Below are 22991 nucleotides of genomic sequence, written 5' to 3' on the forward strand. Positions count from 1 at the left end.
TGTATCGGTGAAGAACGCAAAACAATTTGAATGTCTGAGGAGCTTCGAAACTGAAATCAAAGAACAGTTCAAATCCGGCACGTATAACACATCATATAAAGAAATACGATCAGACAAAGGCAATACGCCTTTCTTCTTTGCTACGGTAGTACTCCCATCTGCAAACCCAATCTTACACGAAGATATATCTTCTAAATCAATAAGTAGATTGATGTCACCAGTCATATGATGCGATGCCCCTGTATCAAGAATCACATCTCCCATATCCTTACCAGACATCTTATCTGAAGCACCACTTGACTTTTCTTGTAGAATTTGTGTGATTGCTCTCCATTGTTCCGCGGTGAGCTCTGGTATAGGAGCTCCAGGATTGGCGCTCGTAGCAAATGCTACATTTGACTGACCTCTCCCTCTGCCGGCTCCACCGCGACCTCCTCCTCTACTAGTACCACGGGTTCCACGTCCTCCTCTCTCTGTAAACCACTCAGGATAGCCGATCAACTGCCAACAAGTACTCTTATCGTGACCGGTTCGTCCACAATTTGAGCAGTTTCGATCCTTTCCTCTGTTTTGTGACGTCGGTGAAGCATCATGTCCTCCTCCCAAGTCACCACTATTGCTCTCCCGCCGAGACACGAAACCAACTGCCTCCTGCTGCTGTTCTCGTATCTTAGCTGAGTTCAAACGATCTTCTTCACGGATTATCTTGTTGTACACCTTTCCAAGGTCTGGTAGAACATCAGCTTCTATTATAGCTGTAACAACATGACCAAAACGTGATTCATCCAGTCCCATAACGAACTGATGAACTCGCTCATCTTCCCTCTCTTTCTCGTAAAGAGACGCTGCATCACAAGAACAAGCCGGTGGTGGTCGATATGTCTGCAACTCTTCCCACATCTTTGCAAGTCGACCGTAATAATCGATCACCGCTTGTCCTTCCTGCCTACACGAAGCAAGCTTTGCCATCAACTGATGTACTCGTACTTTGTTCCCTACCGAGAACCGCTCTTTAAGATGCTCCCAAAGCTTATGTGCATCTGTAATAAAAGTAACAGTAGATCGAACTTTCGGCTCGATTGATGTCCTCAACCATCCTACTATCATTGAGTTGACGCTGAGCCAAGACTCCAAATCCGCGTGTCCCTCAGATGGTTTCTTCAATGTACCATCAATGAAACCAGCCTTTCTTTTGGCTTGTAGAGCATTCATCATCTCCGTTGACCATTCATTATAATTTTCACCTTTTAGCTGAACGGAAGTGATCAAAGCTCCAGGATTATCTGATGAAAACAACGAATAAGGTGACCTTGCACCTTTCTCTCCGGACACGCCGGTAGTAAGCGATTTATCATCTCCCATGTCTTCTTCGTGAATGAAGAACAAGAATTTTAATTAAACCAACAAGCAAAGATCGTTTTTGTATTGGATCTATTGCTCTGATACCATGTTAAACTCAAGAGAATACTGAATATTTGTGTGTGATTTATCGTGAGCTTAACGCTCAATATATATACATGTTACATATCTCCTAAACCGACTATATTAGAGTTTATCTCTAATATTTACATGATTATCTAAACAATATACATCATTATCACAACATTCCCCTATGCGGGAGTTGGATGGCTTGTTGACTTGCTGTCGGGACAACACAAGAGGCTCAAAAATGTTTTCTTCAAGCTCGATGCCATGTTTCAACATATGATCGATGATCATTTGAGTCCTGAAAGATCTTCAAAATATCACGATGACATTATAGTTTCAATGTTGCATGTGATCCATAAACAAGAAAAAGATGATTCCTTAAAGCTTACAATAGATCATATGAAGGGGGTTCTCACGGTAAATCTTAAGAGTTCTTTAAACACATTAGTATTCAAATTTAATCTAACGTTTTAATTTCCTTTATTGGTAGAATATATTTCTTGGTGGGATAGACACAGGGGCCGTCACCATGATATGGACAATGACGGAACTCGCTAGAAACATGGAAGTGATGAAGAAAGTTCAAGGCGAGATCCGTGACCGCCTTGGAAACAGTAAGGAGAGAGTCACCGAAGAAGATATCGGCAAGGTTCCTTACTTGTACCTCGTGATCATGGAAACATTCAGGTTGCACCCAGCACTTCCACTTCTGCTTCCAAGGGAAACTATGACTCACATCAAGGTTCAAGGCTATGATATTCCTCCTAAGAGACGGATCTTGGTCAATGCATGGGCGATAGCTCGAGATCCCAAACTTTGGACAAACCCGGAAGAGTTTAATCCGGAGAGGTTTATAGATAATCCTGTGGGTTATAGAGGACAGAGTTTTGAATTTTTACCGTTTGGATCTGGTCGAAGGATGTGTCCCGGGATAACAATGGGGATGGCTACTGTTGAATTGGGACTCTTGAACTTACTTTACTTCTTTGACTGGAAGTTGCCTGATGGGATGACGGAGAGAGACATCGATATAGAAGAAGCTGGTACTCTTACGGTCGTCAAGAAAGTACCTCTTAAGCTGGTCCCGGTTCTTAGTTCACTGGTTACACCAAACTCCAGTTTCAGAAACTGAAGAAGTTTCAAATACACTCTCTGGCAAAAAATGGAATGTATGTTATGTATAAGTGTGTCTGTATGGTAACGATCCGTGCACTTTTATCTTAAACTGTCTGTAAGATTTTTGTGAAAAGCCTGAATAATGGCTCCGTGGAGTCTTATATATATATATGGAGACTATGTGTTGTAGATATCTTTCATTACACTCAAGATCTCGTCTCCTTCTTTAAACCGTACAACTCTTTGACATGCGACTCATTATCATTAAGAGAACATTAAACAGATAAGTGTTAAGGATTTCAAAGAGATTAAACCTAGAAAAAGAAAATGATAGAAGAAGACAAAGCTGTTCTCAGAATTTCTTAGTATAATACGTCATCAACGACACAAGCATGCTCCCATTCCTGAGAATTCAGCATCGATTGTGTTCATTTCCCATTTACTTTTCTCAAAATTCCTCATGTAAATCTTATTCTGCCATCGCCATTATAGCACCATGCCACCACATGTGGCTTTTTAGCTCCATGTCTTTCTTGGTCGTTTCTAAGGCTCCCACATTTGATTTTATTTATAACAGTGGCTGAACCAGAACATTTATCTACTGAAGGCAGAGCATATTTTTGAAAATATAGTTTATAAATTACTTAACTACTATAAATATACTATACGTTTTACCCATACTCATAATTTAAAATATTGTTACATTTTAGATATATTTGTTGATAAAAAAAATATAATAATCACTAAAAAATTTGGTCACCATTGCGATAATATAATAATACTTTTTTAACAATTTTTATTTTTGAAAACATTTACTGACGCTTGTGAATGTAACACGCAAAATCATAACTAGTTTTAGATAATATATTTTTTGAACAAAAAAATAGATAATATATTTTAAAATTTATAGTATTCAATTTATAAATAATAAACACAACCCCGAATTTTCTGTGATTTCAAAACATAACCATTTCAATGTAATAGAAATATATAGTATGATTAAATAAATTAAAATAATATAGATTATTCTACCTTAACTCAATCAAAATTGTTGTTGGGAAGTGCATGCATGTAGACGAAAATTTGTCCAGACATTCATTTTCTTAAAGTTTTAGCCTTCGTATATAATTTCTTAAATAGCAACTAACAAATATTTAAATGAAACCAGCGTAACTTTAGTTATGGATTATTATTGTGTTTAAATTTGGGCTTAAGCTTGATATCCACATTATAGAGGTACACGATTCAGTGCACCACAAAAAGGATTGTATTGCATATAGATCAAGCGGGATATGAAATATCTAAAAACGCATCTAGGTCAGGCGCTAGCCTAGGATATATCGGCAACGGTTTCTTTCAGGAGTAACATTATCGGAGACTAATTAAGACTCAGATCAATACAATCAAAAAGAGATGCAATCACTAGGCCTAACTAACAATCACCTAGAGATGAAAACACAAATCTCTAGATGATTAAGTTTCAGGAAAACTCATCCACTCTTGGCTTTGGTTGATTTGGGAACTCCTTCAGAGTCGCTAGCCTATATGCTCCATGTTCAATAAAAATTTAAGCCTTTTGACTTTGGAAAATACTATTTTTATTTCGTATAAAAATAACTACGTTATTTATTTTAAATTCATTTTATTTAAAATTCAATTTTATTTTACTTGGTTTTTAATTTTTAATATATTTTATTTTTGAAAAGGTCATTTTATTTAGGTAAATATATGGAGATTTGAGAAACATTAAAAAAATAATGATTTCAATTGGTGACGATAACAAACAGAATAAATATTGGTGACATTCTTTTCTTCAATTTTTATATGAATCATGTTGATTTTTTTTTGTCAAAATAGTGACACATGGGTTCTACTCTATTTCTCTCATTTTTTCGAGGATGAAAAAATTTACGAAGAAAAAATTTCTATTCCAATTTTGATGGGGAATGAATTGAACAGAAAATTTACCATGAACCATTTTTGTGTATAGCAAACACGGAGTATTTGCAACATAAAATTGTTTAAACAGGGTAAATTATCGTATAAGTTATACTGTAGTAGGTATTATTACTGCCAAGTACTCCTTCTGGTTTATTATGTGTATTATAGATTGTTTTTTTTGGGCTCAAAATGTATGTTATAGATAAAAACAAAAGTATTAAGAAATTTAATTTTCTCAAAACAATAACCATTAAAAACAATTCAACCAAACATAAAAATATAAAATATATTGAAAACTCTTATCAGAATTCCTCATGTAAATCTTATTCTGCCATCATGTCAACACCATACCACCACACCACATGTGGCTTTTTAGCTCAGGTCTTGCTTTGTCGTCTTAAGGCTCCCACATTTGATTTTATGTATCAAACAGTGCTTCAACCACAGCATTTATCTACCGAGCAAACATTTTTGTTTACAAACAGCACTGTTTGTGTATCAAACAATGCTCACATGTAACTACAAAAATGTTTTGTTTTGTTTACAAAAAAAAATATTTTTGTAGTGTTCCAACCGTCCAAGCCTCCTACGGCGTACTCGGTTAATAAATCTCATCTTGCACTATAGGCTGTGCATAAATCTTTTAGAATATTTTATGTTCTCTGTCGTCATTCGTACAATATCGTGAATTATTTTCTGATAAGTCACTCATCGTTCTATTATTTCAGCTCAATACGTTTAACTTTGAAAATCTTTTGGAAGGTATGATCCGGAAGATAAGTACATACATTTCAACATATACCATAAACCAAGATATTACAGTCACCACATAATACAACGTTTTCATTGCGCCCCAATGTTGTCATCAATGTTAGTGTGAACCTACACATGATTACTCTCTCGTTTAAATTTGGATCTAACACTATTCGTAACGCCCCATCCACCTACAATTAATGAACCTCTCATGTCCGCTCACTCAATCTATGGGCCTCATCCTGTGCGACGGGCAGTGCATTAATTTTTTGGAAGCTGGAAATCTTTGTTAGTGACCATGCAATCACCAGATGAGCTTTTCGTGTTTTGGCCTCATTCGCACGATATCGTGAATCACTTTCTGATATATCATTCATCTTTCTGCTATTTCAGCTAAAACATGATCAAATCTGGAGTCTTTCGTGATGTTAACCAAAAAAATAAATACACTTTAGTGATATAAGTATTTAAATCGATTCTCTTATACCTTTTTAACCTATACAACAAACTGAAATATTAAAAAAAATTCTGCAAATAAAATTTATAAATTACTTAACGACCATAATATATTATACATTTTATCCATACTCTAATTAAAAATATTTTATAATATATTATTTGTTACATTTTACATATATTTGTTGATAAAAATAAATAACCACTAAAAATTTTGATCACCATTGCGAGACTATAATATTTATTTGAATATTTTGTTATTAAGATATTTATAGACGCATGTGATAGTAACATTTAAAATCATAACAAATTTGGCATAAAAAGGTCAAAATGACCAAAATAAATTTTATTAAAAAGATAAAAGACACTTATGCCCCTAATGATAGTAACATTCAAAGAATGGAGTTTTGGGAGGTGGAGTTTAAAATTTAGAAAATCACATTTTAAACCTTCAAACTCACACATACACGAACTTTAACTTTGAATTTTTTTCATTAACACTTCTTACCTTCAAAGTAAAAATTTTAACATATCAAACCATAAATTTTTTTCCTGCCAAAATTTTGATGACATAAAAGTATCAAGTGTCAAAAAGAGATGATTGGGCGAAAATACTAGATAAATAAGGATGACATGTACAATAAATAATTTTATATCTTTTTTCAGTTAAAATAATAAAACTAAAAATTAAATTTTACCAACACCATATTTATAAAGTTAGAAAATTTTAATTTTAATCTTTGGAAATTCAAACAAAAAATTAAAAAATTTAATCTTTGGAAGAAAAGATGTTATGTTATAAAATTATATATATATATAAACATAATTAAAATTTAAAATCATATCAAAAATATATAGCAGGATTTGTAAATATATTAAAAACAAAATCTTATAGTATAACCTTTTAATGGTTGACAAAGGATCAAGCCGAGAATTAGAATCAACAAAAATAAAGTATATTGGTTATAATTGAGAAGTACGTGCTAATTCTTTGATTGAATATCCTTTGACATCGAGAAAAATGTTACAATATCACAATTTGTGTTTACTATATTTACAAATCCAGTTATATATTTTTGATATGATTTTGAATTTAAATATATATTTATATATCTATTTTTCTCTTTTTATAATTTTATAACATGACATCTTTTTCTTCCAAAGTTAAAATTTCCATTTTTTGGTTTTCTTGTTAAATTTCCAAAAGATTAAAACTTTAAAGTTTTAACTTTATAATATAGTTTTGGTAAATTTTAATTTTTATTTACTTGAAGAACTTTAACTGGGAATAAATTATAAATATTTTTTTAAAATATATTACATACCATCGCTATATATCTAGTCATTTTGTGCAACCATCACTTATTGACACTTCATACTTCCATGTCTCCATATTTTGGCTGGAAAAAAAAATTCCAAGGTTTGATATGGGAAATTGTTAATTTGAAGGTTAGAAGTGTTAGTAAAAACAGTTCAAGGTTTAAGAAACATGTAAATTTCAGTCTGAATGTTTAAAATGCGAATTTTAGAATTTAAATAATAATAATTAATATTTTAAATGTAAAATAAAAATTTTAAAAATACTTTCAAAAATAATTTCAAAAAATAATTTCGGGATTTCAAAGAAAAGAATTTAAAAAGAAAAAGAAAATTTGAATTGAAAAATGTATTTTTTCAAAAAAAAAATTATTTATTTTTATTATTTATTTATATTTACAGAATACATGTATAAGCGTATTTTACCTTTTTAATGAAATCTATTTGGTCATTTTCTTTCTTGTCTGTGTGTTTTTGGTTAAACATGGGCGTTCGGGTCTGGTTTTGGTAGAAATGTCAGACGGATGAACCCATGTCCACGTAGTCCAATCCGTACCAAGTTCAACTTTCTTACAGACCACACAGATTGGTCCATTGTGGGTTACAATTTGTATATATATATCCAAGCCCGTCCCGCATAGCTAATTGGTTCTGCGGGCTAATCTACGGGTCTCCACTCGTAATATTTAAAATATGTTATGTAGTTTTCATGCTGTTTGAATGTTACAGAATGAATGTACCCTATAAAAAAATCATGGATTTTTTTTAGTAAATGATATGCATTAGAGTGAAAATGTTCATTTTCAAAAAGAAACAATAAAAGAATCATAGACAAACGAGAGCATAAACAAATTAATTTTACACTACTCTTATCATTTAAATTATTTGCATATAGTAAGTTATTTTTTAATAATTATCTAACACTTGTGGCAAGGAGTTAACATAGTTGAGAATAGCGAATATATAATAAACTAAGATACAAAAGGCAAAGATCACTCAATAGCCTACAAAATAAATGAATGTTAAAGTGTTGAGATAGTTGATTACAATTCAATTCATTGTATTTGATGTAATAATTGGCTTCTAAAGTTTATAAAAAAAAACATAAAATCTAATTTATGTTGTATAGATATGAAATGTGATTTTGTTTGATGTGTTGTTTGTTCTTGTTTTTTTTTTCTATTTTTCTCTTTATTTGTATTTTAAATGGCTCAAATTATTATTTTATAGATAATAAAATATATAAGAAAATATTTTTGTTCAGGTTATTCATAATATTTCTATTGCATCAACCTCTTAATTTTAGAAATGTTAAATGAGCCAACTCACGTCCAATTAGTCCAACCCAATGCAGACTCAAATTTATTTTGGTATGTGCGGGCCGACCTATTGCAGGTTGTGGTCCACTTTGACATTTCTAGGTTTGGCTTGGTTCTTTTCGGATCCGGATCTTTTGGGTTTTCTTTTGGGTCCTAGAGATTTGGACCCAACTAAGTACTTGGAAAATTTTGGTTCGTGTTTGGATTGGCTCCTCTCGGATCCGGGTTGGTTCAGACCTATAATTAAAATACATGCAAAATATATGTAACTTTCAGGTCCGTAGCGAATCCGGGTCGGATTCAGGTATTTACGATGGAAAAAAGACCTGAAGTATCCAAATTCTATAAGAATTTAGCCAAAATTCATCATATTTATCTAAAAATTTACAAAATAACCAAAAGTAAACTATTAATAGTTGAAATTAAATATTTTCAAAATCTAAATCTGACAGTTAAAATTTCATATTACTTGAAAATGCTATTAAATAATAGTAAAATGGTAACAAAAAGATATTTTAACTAAATCAAAAACTAAAATATAGAAAATAGAACATATGTAATCATAGTTTTTGATATTCATATTTTTAGGTCGGGTATCAATCAGTTCTTATTGTATTGGATCTATTCGGTTGGTTTTTTTTCAGATCCATGTCGGTTCTTTTCGATTCCAGTTTAGAATTTGATTGTGCATAAAATGCCCATGCGTAATTTTGAATTAAAAAAAAAACTGCACGTTAATAGATATGATTTTGAGAATTTTTCTCTACTTAATTTTGATTAAAAACTACATTAATATTATTGAAGGATATATTTTTTATATAAAAATCCACTTTATTTAAAAGAAAATAATTTTTATTCATTTCGTAGAGAGAGACCACCAATCCAATTGCGATAATCCACACTCAATTTACAAGAGAGAGTGAGAGTCGTGGTGGCAAAGAGAAAAGTATAAACAGAACAGCAGAAACCATGTCAGATTATGGAGTGAGGAGGATGAAGCTGGGAAGCCAAGGCCTCGAAGTATCGGCGCAAGGCCTTGGCTGCATGAGCCTCTCCGCCTTCTTCGGTGTTCCCGCCCCCAAAACTGATCCCATCGCTCTTCTTCACCACGCTATCGACTCCGGCGTAACTTTCCTTGACACCGCCGACAGCTACGGTCCTCAGACCAACGAGTTGCTCCTCGCCAAGGTTCGGTTTGATCAATCTCTGCTTGGTTTTCGCCAATTAGAGTTGGGTTTCTGAGAAAGGAACAATCTTTATAGGTTTTGGGTTTTGTTTTCTGGTTCTTTGAGCTTATGTTGGATTGTGTCAGGCTCTGAAGGATGGGGTGAGGGAGAGAGTGGAGCTCGCTTCCAAATTTGGGATCATTTACGGAGAGGGGAAGAGAGAGATAAAGGGAGATCCTTTCTATGTTAGAGCTGCTTGTGAGGCGAGTTTGAAGCGCCTTGATGTTGATTGCATTGATCTTTATTACCAGCATCGGATTGATGCTCGTGTCCCTATCGAAATCACTGTAAGCCCTTCCTCTTGCAGATTCTACTTGAAACAATGTGTGGTGAAATGATATTTGAGTGAGTCAATTAGCCTCAGCTTTATCGAAAGCAGGCACCTTTTGCTGAACTTAACAGTTTATTTTGTCTTTTTTTAATTTCAAGATGGGGGAAATGAAGAAGCTAGTTGAAGAGGGTAAGATAAAGTACATTGGTTTGTCTGAAGCCTCTGCCTCAACTATCAGAAGAGCGCATTCTGTTCACCCAATTACTGCAGTGCAGTTAGAATGGTCCTTGTGGACAAGAGATGCGGAAGAAGAAGTCATCCCCACCTGCAGGTATTCAGATTTTGTCATCTTTTCTTATTGCACTATCCATCAAATCATGTAACGGCTTCTCTTTCATACTCCAGGGAACTTGGGATTGGGATAGTTGCTTACAGTCCTCTAGGACGAGGCTTTTTCGCTGCTGGACCAAAGCTTCTTGAGAACATAGAGAACAATGACTACAGGAAGGCAAGTACATAGGCTTTGTATGCCTTGTTTGACTAATGAACCTTATATACACTCTAGGTAATCAAATCAAAACAGACTCACTGTTTATCTGCTCAAATTCTGTTTCTTGTTGCAGACTCTACCACGATTCCAACCGGAAAACTTAGTCCACAACAAGATTCTCTACGAGAAAGTTTGTGCAATGTCGGAGAAGAAAGGATGCACTCCTGCACAACTAGCCCTCGCATGGCTTCACCACCAGGGAGACGATGTTTGCCCCATCCCAGGAACTACTAAGATCGAGAACCTCAACCAGAACATTGGAGCTTTATCAGTGAAACTCACTCCCGAAGAGATGTCTGAGCTGGAGAGCATTGGTCACCCAGAGTCTGTGAAAGGAGAAAGATTCAGTAACATGGTGCCCAACTTTAAGAACTCAGACACTCCACCATTGTCTTCTTGGAAAGCCGCTTAAACCCCACCTGAAAGTTTCTCGGGCTGTGGTGGTAGATTGGCGTCGATGTGGTGTAACTTATGATAGACAAGTTGAGGTGACAATATGTAAAAGTTGTGGTGTGATGTTGCATCTTAGTGAGTTCCACCTATGCATGACCCGTCTTTAGTTTCTCAGGGTTTACACCTTTTAAGAATAAAATGTGCATATGATGATTCAGGAGTTCGCCAAGATATCTACAAAACTTTGAAACATTCTACTTGAGGTTTCTTATAGGCCTGGGCATTCGGGTCGAATTCGGGTCGTGTCTTTTCGGATTCGGGTCTTTCGGGTCTAAGAGTTTAGGACCCGATAGGGTAATTTCAAATTTTCGGTTCCGGGTCGGTTCGGGTCGTGCCGGATCCGGGTCGGGTCGGGTCTTAGATAGTTAGACCCATTCAGCTAATTAGAATTTATCGGTTCGGATTCGGTTCGGTTTCTGGTCGGGTTTGGTTCGGGTTCAATCTAAAAAAGACCTAAAAATACAAAAAAAAGATCTAAAAATATTTATATATCCGAAAATATTCAAAATTTTATTCAAAATTTGTATTTTTATTATATTAAAATGTGTATATATTAAACTATGCGAGATACAACAACTATTCGTTGTCTCCTAGTGGTTGACCCCCATATTCTCTAGACAAATAACCCGTCTTCGATTCCTCCTTGATGCATTTTATTTAATTTACATTATTAATTCAGGTACCCATCGGGTTTCGGATTTAGGTCGGGTCGGGTCTAAGACCCGCGGGTCCTCTGCAACAAGATCCGATAGTATAATTTAATCGGATCGGTTCCTACCTAAACCGGGTTTTTTCGGGTCGGTTTCAGGTCGGGTCTACGGGTCCGGGTAAAATGCCCAGGCCTAGTTTCTTATTATTACCATTCAGATTAGTCCTAGGCTTTTTACCTCAACCTGGAAATCCTAACCGGAAATGACCCAACCAAGAACTGAATGAAACCGAACTGAAACCAAACTTAACTCTATGAGTATTTATATGAGTTTCAAACTGGATCTCATACATTACTTTTATTAGATTAAATATTAAAATATTAATTTAACATGGGGATTACCATAACAGTGTTTTATTATATAAGAAAATAGTTTTGAAAAATGAATAAAAGATGTATTTTGAAAATTTTAAAACTGTCAACTAACAAGTTTATAAACATATGATATTATTTAAATTTCAAAAACGAAATAACATTATCCAAACTTTATAATCGAACTTATTAATAATTAAACTTCTAGTGCAACTGTAAAAAAATAAAACCTCAATATTTATATTTAAAATGCTCAAAAATTGTGAAACGAATAAAAAGTTGTATTTTCATATTATCCTTATAATAAAAATAATAGTTTTCCCTCATTATTAGCATTCACCAACTCCAACGACCTCTCCACTCTGTTCAAAACTCTACAAAAGAGTCCAAAGAGAGATTGAAAAATGTGTGTGATCGACATCCATGGCGGAAGCTTGCGTTGTGAAGAGGATGAAGCTTGGAAGCCAAGGTTTCGAGGTATCAGCTCAAGGCCTTGGCTGCCTGGGCCTCTCCTCCTTCCACGGTGATCCCAAACGGGAAACCGACGCCATCGCTCTACTCCACCACGCAATAAACTCCGGCGTCACTTTCCTTGACACCTCCGACATCTACGGTCCCGAGACCAATGAGTTGATCCTAGCCAAGGTGCGTTTTGATCATGTTTACTTTGATTTATTTCCGCTAACTGAGATGGTTGACTTTCTAGAGATTTGACTTTTTGTTGCACTTATTGGTTCTGTTAGGCTCTCAAGGATGGGGTGAGGGAGAAAGTGGATCTTGCGACCAAGTTTGGATTCACCTATGGAGAGGGAAATACAGAGATAAAGGGAGATCCTGCTTATGTTAGAGCTGCTTGTGAAGCTAGTTTAAAGAGGCTTGATGTTGCCTGCATTGATCTATACTATCAGCATCGGATCGATACTCGTGTCCCTATCGAAATTACTGTAAGTATTCAACTATAAGTAGGAATGAAAGTTATATAGCTCAGTACTTCAAAGGGTACTGGAGTTTATGATCTCAGTTATGAGCTTCATATCCTTTGGCTTGGGATAATCTTGGAACTAATAGGGTCGAAAAAGATAGTTTTGAGAAAAAATATTTCTCGTTGGGTCGCTCTTGCTCTATTGTTAGCTTATTTGTTAAAAACCAATCTCAGGTAAAATGATCTTTTACTGATAGTAGTTTGTAGATTTCTTTCTCATCTATCATCCTTAACATAAGGATTTTTTTTGTTTGACTAGACTTTTCTGTGGTTGCTTCTGAGATTTGGTTGTTACATTCATAAACATGCTTCACCTTTTGCTGAATTTGACAATTTCTTTATTTGTATGTTAATTCTAAGATGGGGGAACTGAAGAAGCTAGTTGAGGAAGGTAAGATAAAGTACATTGGTTTGTCTGAAGCCTCTGCCTCAACTATCAGAAGGGCACATGCTGTTCATCCAGTTACTGCAGTGCAGATAGAATGGTCTTTGTGGTCCAGAGACGTAGAAGAAGATATAATCCCAACCTGCAGGTACCATCCTCTTTTCTTGGTGCATTAATATTATTCATCAAACCATGTAACATCATCTTCACTTTGGCTTCTTCAGGGAGCTTGGGATTGGGATTGTTGCTTACAGTCCTCTAGGACGAGGATTCTTTGCATCTGGACCAAAGCTTCTTGAGAACCTAGGCCAAAATGACTTCAGAAAGGCAAGTTCATAGTTTTGTGTTTTTTTCTTTTTTTGTCCGAAAGAAAGTTCATAGTTTTTTTGTGATTTTTTTATTGATTCCACCTAAGATGAACTGTGGAATAATATCAACTCCATGTATGTTTCCTTAATTATGTTTTTTGTTACAGGCTCTACCAAGATTCCAACAGGAAAACGTAGACCACAACAAGATTGTTTACGAGAATGTTTGTGCAATGTCTGAGAAGAAAGGATGCACTCCTGGACAACTAGCCCTGGCATGGGTTCACCACCAGGGAGATGATGTTTGCCCAATCCCAGGAACTACTAAAATCGAGAACCTCAATCTGAATATTGGAGCTTTATCTGTGAAACTCACTCCCGAAGAGATGACTGAGCTCGAGGACATTGTCCGACCAGAGTCTGTGAAAGGAGAAAGATATTGTAGCAACATGCCCACTTTCAAGAACACTGAGTCTATATCATTGTCTTCTTGGAAAGCTGTTTAAACTGGCTGTGGTGATGCATGATATTGAAGCTATACAACTTATGTCAGCCAGATCAAGGTCTTAAATGTGCTGCATAGTACGTTATCCTTCCGGGGGAAACCCAATTATCAATGTGTAATTGCATTTGTAAAATAATTTTTGTATAGAGTTCCCAAGTGAAAACTTCAATGTAAGTTACGCTGAAATGCACGGCCATGGTGCACACTTTCAAGAACTCTTGACACTCCACCACCTCTTGGAAAGCCGCTTAAACGCACCTGAAAGTTTCTCTGGTTATCGTGGTACATTGGCCACTTATGAATGCCAAATTTATTGACATACACAAGTCACCAGACTTGAGAACAAGTCACAAGACTTGAGAACAAGTCACCAGACTTGAGAACCAGACTTGGAAACCAAACTTGAGATGCAGCCTTGCAAGTTCAAACTCGTCCAAGATGTGTTCAAAGGTCAACCAGACCGTTGGAAAGATCAGAAACAAGTTGGAGTTCTAAATTACTTAAAGTCACATGATCTATTTAGAGGAGAGAGGAAGAAAGAGCTGTTGAGGTGTTGTCCCTTTCAGCTCATCTTGCAGCATCATTCTTTATTATTTATCTCTTTGTTTGTATCCCATCTCTGAGCCTTTAAATATTGTAACATTGTGAACTAAATGAATTAAGGAAATATATCCTTCTTTACTCTATCTCTTTTACTCTTGATTTACTCTCTCTCTCTCTCTCCCTCTCTCTCTTGTTCTTGAGCATTATCACTCTTGTTCTTCATTTTCTAACATGGTATCAGAGCTTTAAGCTCCTGATTACCTCAAACACTTCCGCAAAACTCACTCTGTTACTTCATTTCTCTTGATTCTCTATTTTATTTCACAAATTTCTCTACAAATTTTTTTTTATCCAGTGGATAATAAATCTGAGTTCTTGAGTGTTCTTGAGTATTTTCTTCAAATTTCTTGGATGTGCTCACTCTATTCTGTCTCTAATCTTATTTCTTGAGAGTTTATCTTATTTCTAAGCTTGAGATCTCTCAGTTCCAGAACTAATTTCTCTCAAATCCAGTTTGAAATTTCAAAATATTCTTGAGAAAAAAAAATGGAGCAGTACAGAGCAATTCACATTCCAGTCACACTCAAGGGACCAGGAAACTATATTACCTGGTCTAGGATGGCCAGGACAGCCCTTGGAGGTAGAGGTCTTTGGGAGCATGTCTCTTCAAGTTCAGCTCCAAAGAAAATCACCCAAGGAGAAGATGGTAAGGAGGTTGTAGTGGTAGATGAAGGCAAATGGGTTCAAGAAGATCTCATGGTGCTGTCTACCTTGCAAAGCTCTCTTGATGGTCCTCTTATGGATTCTTACTCACATTGTACCACCACAAAACAGTTGTGGGATACTTTGCACAAGGTATATGGCAACACTTCAAATCTCACCAGAATCTTTGAAGTGAAGAGAGCCATCAACAACTTACAACAAGAAGAAGGAGACTTCACCAAGCACCTTGGGAAGTATAGTCAGCTGTGGTCTGAGCTGGAGATGCTAAGGTCAAGCACCAATGACCCTGACACACTTGAAGCCAGGCGTGAGCAAGATAAGACCTTTGGACTGCTTCTCACACTCAGCCCAAGCTTCAATGATGTGGTGAAACATATATTGAGAGACAAGGAGCTTCCATGCTATGATGAAGTGTGTGCTCAACTTCAAAAAGGAGATAGGCTCAAATGGTCTTTTTGGAGGTGGAAAAGGAGGTCTTTCTATGGCACACAAGGCTGAGAATATGGGAAATGCATCAGCTAACAAAGCTTACTTCAAGCCAAGGGGAGGAGTAGACAAAACAGTGACTTGTGAACATTGCAAGAAGCAAGGACACTCCAAAACCAACTGTTGGATCCTCCATCCTCATCTCAGGCCAGCCTCAGCCAATAAATACAACCATGCCAGAGCCCATGAAGCAAGAGCTCAGGAGCATCCAGCACCAAGCTACATACACATGGGAGATGGTGGGAGAGCCTTTGTCTCTACAACCCACACTGGTACCTCCACCTCTCATGCCATGCCTCAGCCATCTCATGAGGATGCATTCATCAGGAAGTCAGACATTGAGGCCTTGATCAAGGCTCTCAATGCAAATTCTGGTAACCGAAGTATTAATGCTTTAAATTCTATTCACAATGAACCACACACTGCTAGGCCAATGATCATTGATTCAGGAGCTTCTCATCACATGATTAGGGATGCTAGACTAATTAGTGATATTAAACCAGCTCTAGGAAGTGTTGTGATTGCAAATGGTGATAGAATTCCAATTAAAGGAGTAGGAAATCTGAATCTGTTTGATAAAGAATCTCAAGCCTTTTATATGCCTACATTTACCTCTAATCTTTTATCTGTGAAAAGAGCCACTAATGATTTAAATTGCAATATTATTTTTAGTCCTAATGATGTGTGCTTTCAGGATATTGAGACAAGTAAGATGCTAGGCAAAGGTGTGAGCAAGGGAGAGCTGTATTTCCTTGAAGATGCCAAGCTTAGATCAGATTCTACTTATGCATTTACTTCTGCCTCTGTTTTAGCTAATGATGTGTTATGGCATGCTAGATTAGGCCACCCTCATTTTCATGCTTTGCAACTGATGTTACCTAATCTATCTCTTAAAAATGAAACTTGTGAGGCTTGTATTCTTGGTAAACATCATAAATCTGTTTTTTCTTCATCTATGACTATGTATGAGAATTGTTTTGATCTAGTTCACTCTGATGTTTGGACTGCACCTTGTGTTTCTAGAGAAAACCATAGATATTTTGTGACATTCATAGATGAGAAATCAAAATATACTTGGCTCACATTGATTCAAAGTAAAGATAGAGTTTTAGAAGCTTTTATTAACTTTCAAAACTATGTAACTAACCATTTCAATTCCAAGATCAAAATTTTTAGGTCGGATAATGGGGGAGAATACACTAGCAATGCCTTCAAACAACACTTAGCAAAACATGTAATTATTCACCAGACAAGCTGTCCATACACACCACAACAAAATGGAGTGGCTGAGAGAAAGAATCGCCACCTTATGGAGGTTGCAAGAAGCATGATGTTTCACACCAATGTTCCAAAGAGATTTTGGGGAGATGCTGTGGTTTCTGCATGCTATCTCATCAATAGAATCCCAACCAGAGTCCTCAAAGATGTCTCTCCATTTCAGGTATTGAACAAAACTAAGCCTCCTATTGATCACTTGCGTGTGTTTGGGTGTGTGTGCTATGTGTTGCTACCAGGTGAGCAAAGGACCAAGCTTGATCCCAAGAGTATCAAAGCTATGTTCATAGGATACTCTCACACACAGAAAGGATACAAGTGTTACCTGCCAAACTCAAGAAGGGTAATGGTCTCAAGGGATGTCAAGTTTGTGGAATCAAAGGGGTACTATGATGAGAAGAGCTGGGAAAACCTTAGGGATCTTTCACATGGACCATCTGATAGAGCAAACAACCTGAAGATCATCCTGGAAAGTTTAGGAATCAGTAAGCCTCAGAGCAGTGAGGCGCATAGAACCTCTCCATCAACACCAGTGGCTGTAACTAATGAAGAAGCAGTACCGATTGTTGAGCCAGTCCATCCTGATCATGAGGGGGGCGATGAGCATGAATCAACACCAGAAACACCAGAAGATGATTCAGCATCAGTTCATGATCAAGATGGAGCTGAATCTGATCAGTCTAGTAGAGATCAGTATGATGGTGATCAAGGACAGGAAGAAGCAGTGGTAGAAGAGCAGATTCAACCATTGAGGAGAAGTATTAGAGTGAGGAAACCATCCAAGTGGGTCGACACCAGAGTATACTTCAACAGTAATGCAGTGGCTCATCCTATCCAAGCAACCTGCTCCTTTGCAAGCTATCCTCAAGAGCATATAGCTTTCATCACCAACCTGGATCAAGAATATGTTCCAAAGACTTATGAAGAAGCTATGGAGGATGATGAGTGGAGAGAGTCTGTTGGAGATGAAGTTGGAGCCATGATCAAAAATGATACTTGGTATGAAACTGAGCTTCCGAAAGGAAAGAAAGCGTCACCAGTCGCCTACTCTTCACCATCAAGTACTTGGCAAATGGAAAGCCAGAAAGGAGAAAGACAAGGCTAGTTGCAAGAGGATACACTCAAATCTATGGAGAAGACTATCTGGATACCTTTGCACCAGTAGCTAAGCTCCACACTATAAGGATTGTTCTCTCCTTGGCTGTGAACTTGGAATGGGATTTATGGCAGATGGATGTTAAGAATGCTTTTCTACAAGGAGAGCTAGAGGATGAGGTTTACATGAGACCACCACCTGGTATGGAAGACATGGTCAAGCCAGGAAATGTCCTAAGATTAAAGAAGGCCATCTATGGTTTAAAACAATCACCAAGAGCCTGGTATCACAAACTGAGTACAACTCTCAATGGAAGAGGGTTTGTAAAATCAGAAGCTGATCATACTCTCTTCACCCTCACAAGCAAGCAAGGAATTGTGGTGATTCTAATCTATGTGGATGATATCATCATCACAGGAAGCAATAAGGAAGGTATCATCTCTACTAAAGCTTTTCTTAAATCTAGCTTTGATATTAAAGATTTGGGTGAGCTAAAGTACTTTCTAGGGATAGAAATATGTCGCTCTAAAGAGGGGATTTTCTTATCTCAAAGAAAGTACACACTTGATCTTTTAAATGAGGCAGGAAAGCTTGTAGCAAGAGTAGCTAAGACACCACTTGAAGAGGGTTACAAAGTCTTGCGTGAGGGGGAGATTGAGGACACTCCTTTTGGCGACTTTAAGCTCTATAGAAGAATGGTTGGGAAGCTGATCTATCTCACCATTACAAGACCAGACATCTGCTTTGCTGTGAATCAAGTCAGCCAGTATATGCAAGCACCAAAGGTTCACCATTGGAATATGGTGGAGAGGATCATGAGATATCTAAGGGAGGCTCCTGGTCAAGGTGTTTGGATGGGTTGCAACAAGAGCACTGAGATTGTAGGATATTGTGATGCAGATTGGGCTGGAGATAGAGTGGATAGGAGGTCTACTACTGGTTATTGCACTTTTATAGGAGGCAATCTGGTTACTTGGAAGAGCAAGAAGCAGAAGGTGGTATCATGTTCAAGTGCTGAGGCAGAATACAGAGCAATGAGGAAGCTGACCAGTGAGCTCATTTGGATCAGAAACTTGCTAAGGGACTTGGGCATAGAGACAACAACACCAATTACAATGCACTGTGATAACCAAGCAGCCATTCATATAGCTTCAAACTCAGTGTTTCATGAGAGGACAAAGCATATTGAAGTGGATTGTCACAAGGTTAGACAAGCTGTGGAGCAGAAGATCATTATACCTTGCTACACTAGAAGTGAAGACCAGCTAGCTGATATCTTCACTAAAGGAGCAAGCACCAAAGTCTGTGAGTTCATCCATCCAAGATTGGGACTCATAGACTTGCCTAGATCATGATCCTCTTAAGCCATGAAGCATCTACTCTTTTTCCTCTTGTGTGTTTTTGTCCCATTGGGTTTTTCACACAAGAGTTTTTTTAATGAGGGATGTCTTCATGGGTTTCAAGCTCAACCATACCTTATGGTTAAGTTTGAGGGGGAGTATTGACATACACAAGTCACCAGACTTGAGAACAAGTCACAAGACTTGAGAACAAGTCACCAGACTTGAGAACAAGTCACCAGACTTGAGAACCAGACTTGGAAACCAAACTTGAGATGCAGCCTTGCAAGTTCAAACTCGCCCAAGATGTGTTCAAAGGTCAACCAGACCGTTGGAAAGATCAGAAACAAGTTGGAGTTCTAAATTACTTAAAGTCACATGATCTATTTAGAGGAGAGAGGAAGAAAGAACTGTTGAGGTGTTGTCCCTTTAAGCTCATCTTGCAGCATCATTCTTTATTATTTATCTCTTTGTTTGTATCCCATCTCTGAGCCTTTAAATATTGTAACATTATGAACTAAATGAATTAAGGAAATATATCCTTCTTTACTCTATCTCTTTTACTCTTGATTTACTCTCTCTCTCTCTCTCCCTCTCTCTCTTGTTCTTGAGCATTATCACTCTTGTTCTTCATTTTCTAACAAAATTGAGGTAACAATATGTTGAAGTTGCCGACGTATGCTGCTATGCATACATAGGAGCTTTATTTTTTTGAACATACATATATAGGAGCTTTATTAAGGTCAAATATTTATTATTGGTTGATTAGCATATACATCAGTAGATTATTACTAAATTAATTATATTTTATAAAAATATGAAAATATATATAACAATAATAAAATATAATCACTAATTTAATAAAGTTAATAATAATATTTTTTTGTTTAGATTAAAGTTATAATTTTTTTAATGTATAATTTTTTTTAATTTTATGAATATTATATCTACTTTTAAAAAATATAATTAATTATTATAATTTTTTTTTGAGATGAAAATTATAATTTTTAGTGAATAGTCTTTTATTTATGAAGATTAATATTATACTTTTGAAATAAAATTAATAATAATATTATGTTTGTTGTTAGATGAAAATTTTAACTTTTAGTGATGAATTTTTTTTTGTTTTATGAAAATTAGTATTATACGTTATAAAACATTTTGTTTAATTTCTACATATGTATATAAATCAGTGATTAAGGAAAATCGGTACAAAATATTTCAGTTTAAATCTCTTATAAATATAGATTATGATACTTATAAATTAAAAATATAAAATATAAAATATATTTATAGTTATAGTATCTAAATTATTGAACTAATTTTATTTTAAAATAAATATTTTGCTGTTATGTTTTTATGTGCACACTTGTAACACTACCGCAAAGTTACCCACAAAATCAACTTTTAATTTTGGAAGGTCTTAAGCAAATACGAAACGGGTATAATACTGCTTCTATTGCAGGTGGTGTACAGCAGAACAGTCAAGACGCACGCTTCTTTTTATGTCTGGTCAATCATTATTCATTCACCACCAACCCAACTCCACCAACCTCTCCACTCAATTCAAAACTCTCTCTCTCACTACAAAAGAGTCAAAGAGAGATAGAAAGAAAGAAAGAAAGAAAGAAAGAAAGAAATCGATGGCGGAAGCTAGCGGAGTGAAGAGAATGAAGCTGGGAAGCCAAGGCCTTGAGGTATCTGCACAGGGCCTCGGTTGCATGGGCCTCTCCTCCTTCTACGGTGCTCCCAAGCCCGAAACTGACGCCATCGCTCTTCTCCACCACGCAATCGAATCCGGCGTTACTTTCCTAGACACTTCCGACATCTACGGTCCTCAGACCAACGAGCTGCTCCTCGGCAAGGTGGAGATGATTTTTAGATGGTTGATTCTCTACGAGATTGTCCTCAGATTCTTTAGAAATGATTGTTCTCTTTTGAACTCTGTCAGGCTCTGAAGAATGGGTTGAGGGAAAAAATAGAGCTTGCGTCCAAATTTGGGATCAGCTACGGAGAGGGGAAGAGAGAGATAAAGGGAGATCCTTTGTATGTTAGAGCTGCTTGTGAGGCTAGTTTAAAGCGGCTTGATGTGGACTGCATTGATCTTTACTACCAGCATCGCATCGATACTCGTGTCCCTATCGAAATCACTGTAAGCCCTTCTTACTTACTCTCAGTGAGTTTGGGATGTGTTCAGACTAATAGCGATGAAAAGTATAGATTTTTTATGAAGAGGTTGTATGCTTATTCATTAAGAACCAATCTCTGGTGTGCTTCTGTGTTTCTAATTGGTTTGCAAGCCATTTTAGAAAGCTGGCACCCTTTTTTGCTGACATTAACAATTTCTTTGTGTTAATTCTAAGATGGGAGAACTGAAGATGGTTTGACATTTACCTTTACAAACATGCTTCACCTTTTGCTGAATTTGACAATTTCTTTATTTGTATGTTAATTCTAAGATGGGGGAACTGAAGAAGCTAGTTGAAGAAGGTAAAATAAAGTACATTGGTTTATCTGAAGCCTCTGCCTCAACTATCAGAAGAGCGCATGCTGTTCACCCGATTACTGCAGTGCAGTTGGAATGGTCTTTGTGGTCTAGAGACGTGGAAGAAGATATCATCCCAACCTGCAGGTAAGAGAGATTCAATCCAGATTTTCTCCTTATTTTCTTGGTGTGTGCCACTATCCATCTATGTGTAATATGATGTTCACTTTCCTTTTCTTCAGGGAGCTTGGGATTGGAATTGTTGCTTACAGTCCCCTAGGACGAGGTTTCTTTGCATCAGGACCAAAGCTTGTTGAGAAGCTTGACCAAAATGACTTCAGAAAGGCAAGTTCATAAATTTTGTCTGATTGGTGAACCTAATAGATTAGCTGAAGATGTGACTATTTATTTCTTATTGCAGACTCTACCGAGATTCCAACAGGAAAACCTAGACCACAACAAGATCATGTATGAGAAAGTTTGTGCAATGTCAGAGAAGAAAGGGTGCACTCCGGGACAACTAGCCCTCGCGTGGGTTCACCACCAGGGAGATGATGTTTGCCCCATCCCAGGAACCACTAAGATCGAAAACCTCAATCAGAACATTGGAGCTTTATCTGTGAAACTCACTCCTGATGAGATGCTTGAGCTCGAGAACATTGTCCAAGCAGAGTCTGTGAAAGGAGAAAGATATGGGAACATGTTGGCCACTTTCAAGAACTCTGACACTCCACCATTGTCTTCCTGGAAACCCGCATAAAACCAGCTGAGTTTATCTGGTTGTGGTGGTGGATGACATTGAAGCAGTCTTAACTTCTGTGTCAGTAAGAAGAAAGTAATTGATCTGTTGTGTCTTGAGAGTAGATTATCAAATCCAAATATCAGTGTGAATGTATTGTATAATAAATTATCTATAGAGTTCCCCAAGTGAAACTTCAATCTACAACTCCATACATTGTGTCCAAACTCTATAAATAAACGTCTCTTCTATTCAAACTTCAGAGTCGTTACC

The 22991-nt window shown here is 36.5% G+C and overlaps 4 protein-coding genes across 5 annotated transcripts; all 4 read left to right on the plus strand.

Annotated features, from left to right (window-relative positions):
* Positions 1-1611: 1611 nt before the first annotated feature.
* LOC103838494 (cytochrome P450 71B17-like) lies at positions 1612-8849 on the plus strand. Its single transcript, XM_009114944.3, has 2 exons — positions 1612-1845; positions 1919-8849. Exons 1-2 carry the CDS (start codon positions 1693-1695, stop codon positions 2558-2560), a joined length of 795 nt encoding a protein of 264 aa, XP_009113192.1. The 5' UTR covers positions 1612-1692; the 3' UTR covers positions 2561-8849.
* Positions 8850-9181: 332 nt separating this feature from the next.
* On the plus strand, positions 9182-10988 carry LOC103838493 (probable aldo-keto reductase 4). The gene is made up of 5 exons (XM_009114943.3): positions 9182-9518; positions 9643-9843; positions 9986-10158; positions 10233-10335; positions 10451-10988. The coding sequence occupies exons 1-5, from the start codon at positions 9300-9302 to the stop codon at positions 10787-10789; spliced, it is 1035 nt and encodes a 344-aa protein (XP_009113191.1). The 5' UTR covers positions 9182-9299; the 3' UTR covers positions 10790-10988.
* Positions 10989-11373: 385 nt separating this feature from the next.
* LOC103838492 (probable aldo-keto reductase 4) lies at positions 11374-14260 on the plus strand. Its single transcript, XM_009114941.3, has 5 exons — positions 11374-12496; positions 12595-12795; positions 13194-13366; positions 13443-13545; positions 13694-14260. The coding sequence occupies exons 1-5, from the start codon at positions 12275-12277 to the stop codon at positions 14030-14032; spliced, it is 1038 nt and encodes a 345-aa protein (XP_009113189.1). The 5' UTR covers positions 11374-12274; the 3' UTR covers positions 14033-14260.
* Positions 14261-15652: 1392 nt separating this feature from the next.
* LOC103838490 (probable aldo-keto reductase 4) lies at positions 15653-22975 on the plus strand. Of its 2 annotated transcripts, XM_009114939.1 has the most exons (5): positions 20953-21359; positions 21446-21646; positions 21954-22126; positions 22222-22324; positions 22401-22975. In XM_009114939.1, the coding sequence occupies exons 1-5, from the start codon at positions 21000-21002 to the stop codon at positions 22737-22739; spliced, it is 1176 nt and encodes a 391-aa protein (XP_009113187.1). In that variant the 5' UTR covers positions 20953-20999; the 3' UTR covers positions 22740-22975. The 2 variants fall into 2 exon arrangements, 1 of the variants encoding a protein (XP_009113187.1); XR_004451543.1 differs by lacking the exons at positions 22222-22324; positions 22401-22975 and having other exon boundaries at positions 15653-21359; positions 21954-21985.
* The last annotated feature ends 16 nt before the right edge of the window (positions 22976-22991 follow it).

This window comes from Brassica rapa, chromosome A09 (assembly GCF_000309985.2).
Source record: "Brassica rapa cultivar Chiifu-401-42 chromosome A09, CAAS_Brap_v3.01, whole genome shotgun sequence".
In the NCBI taxonomy this organism is placed as follows: Eukaryota; Viridiplantae; Streptophyta; class Magnoliopsida; order Brassicales; family Brassicaceae; genus Brassica; species Brassica rapa.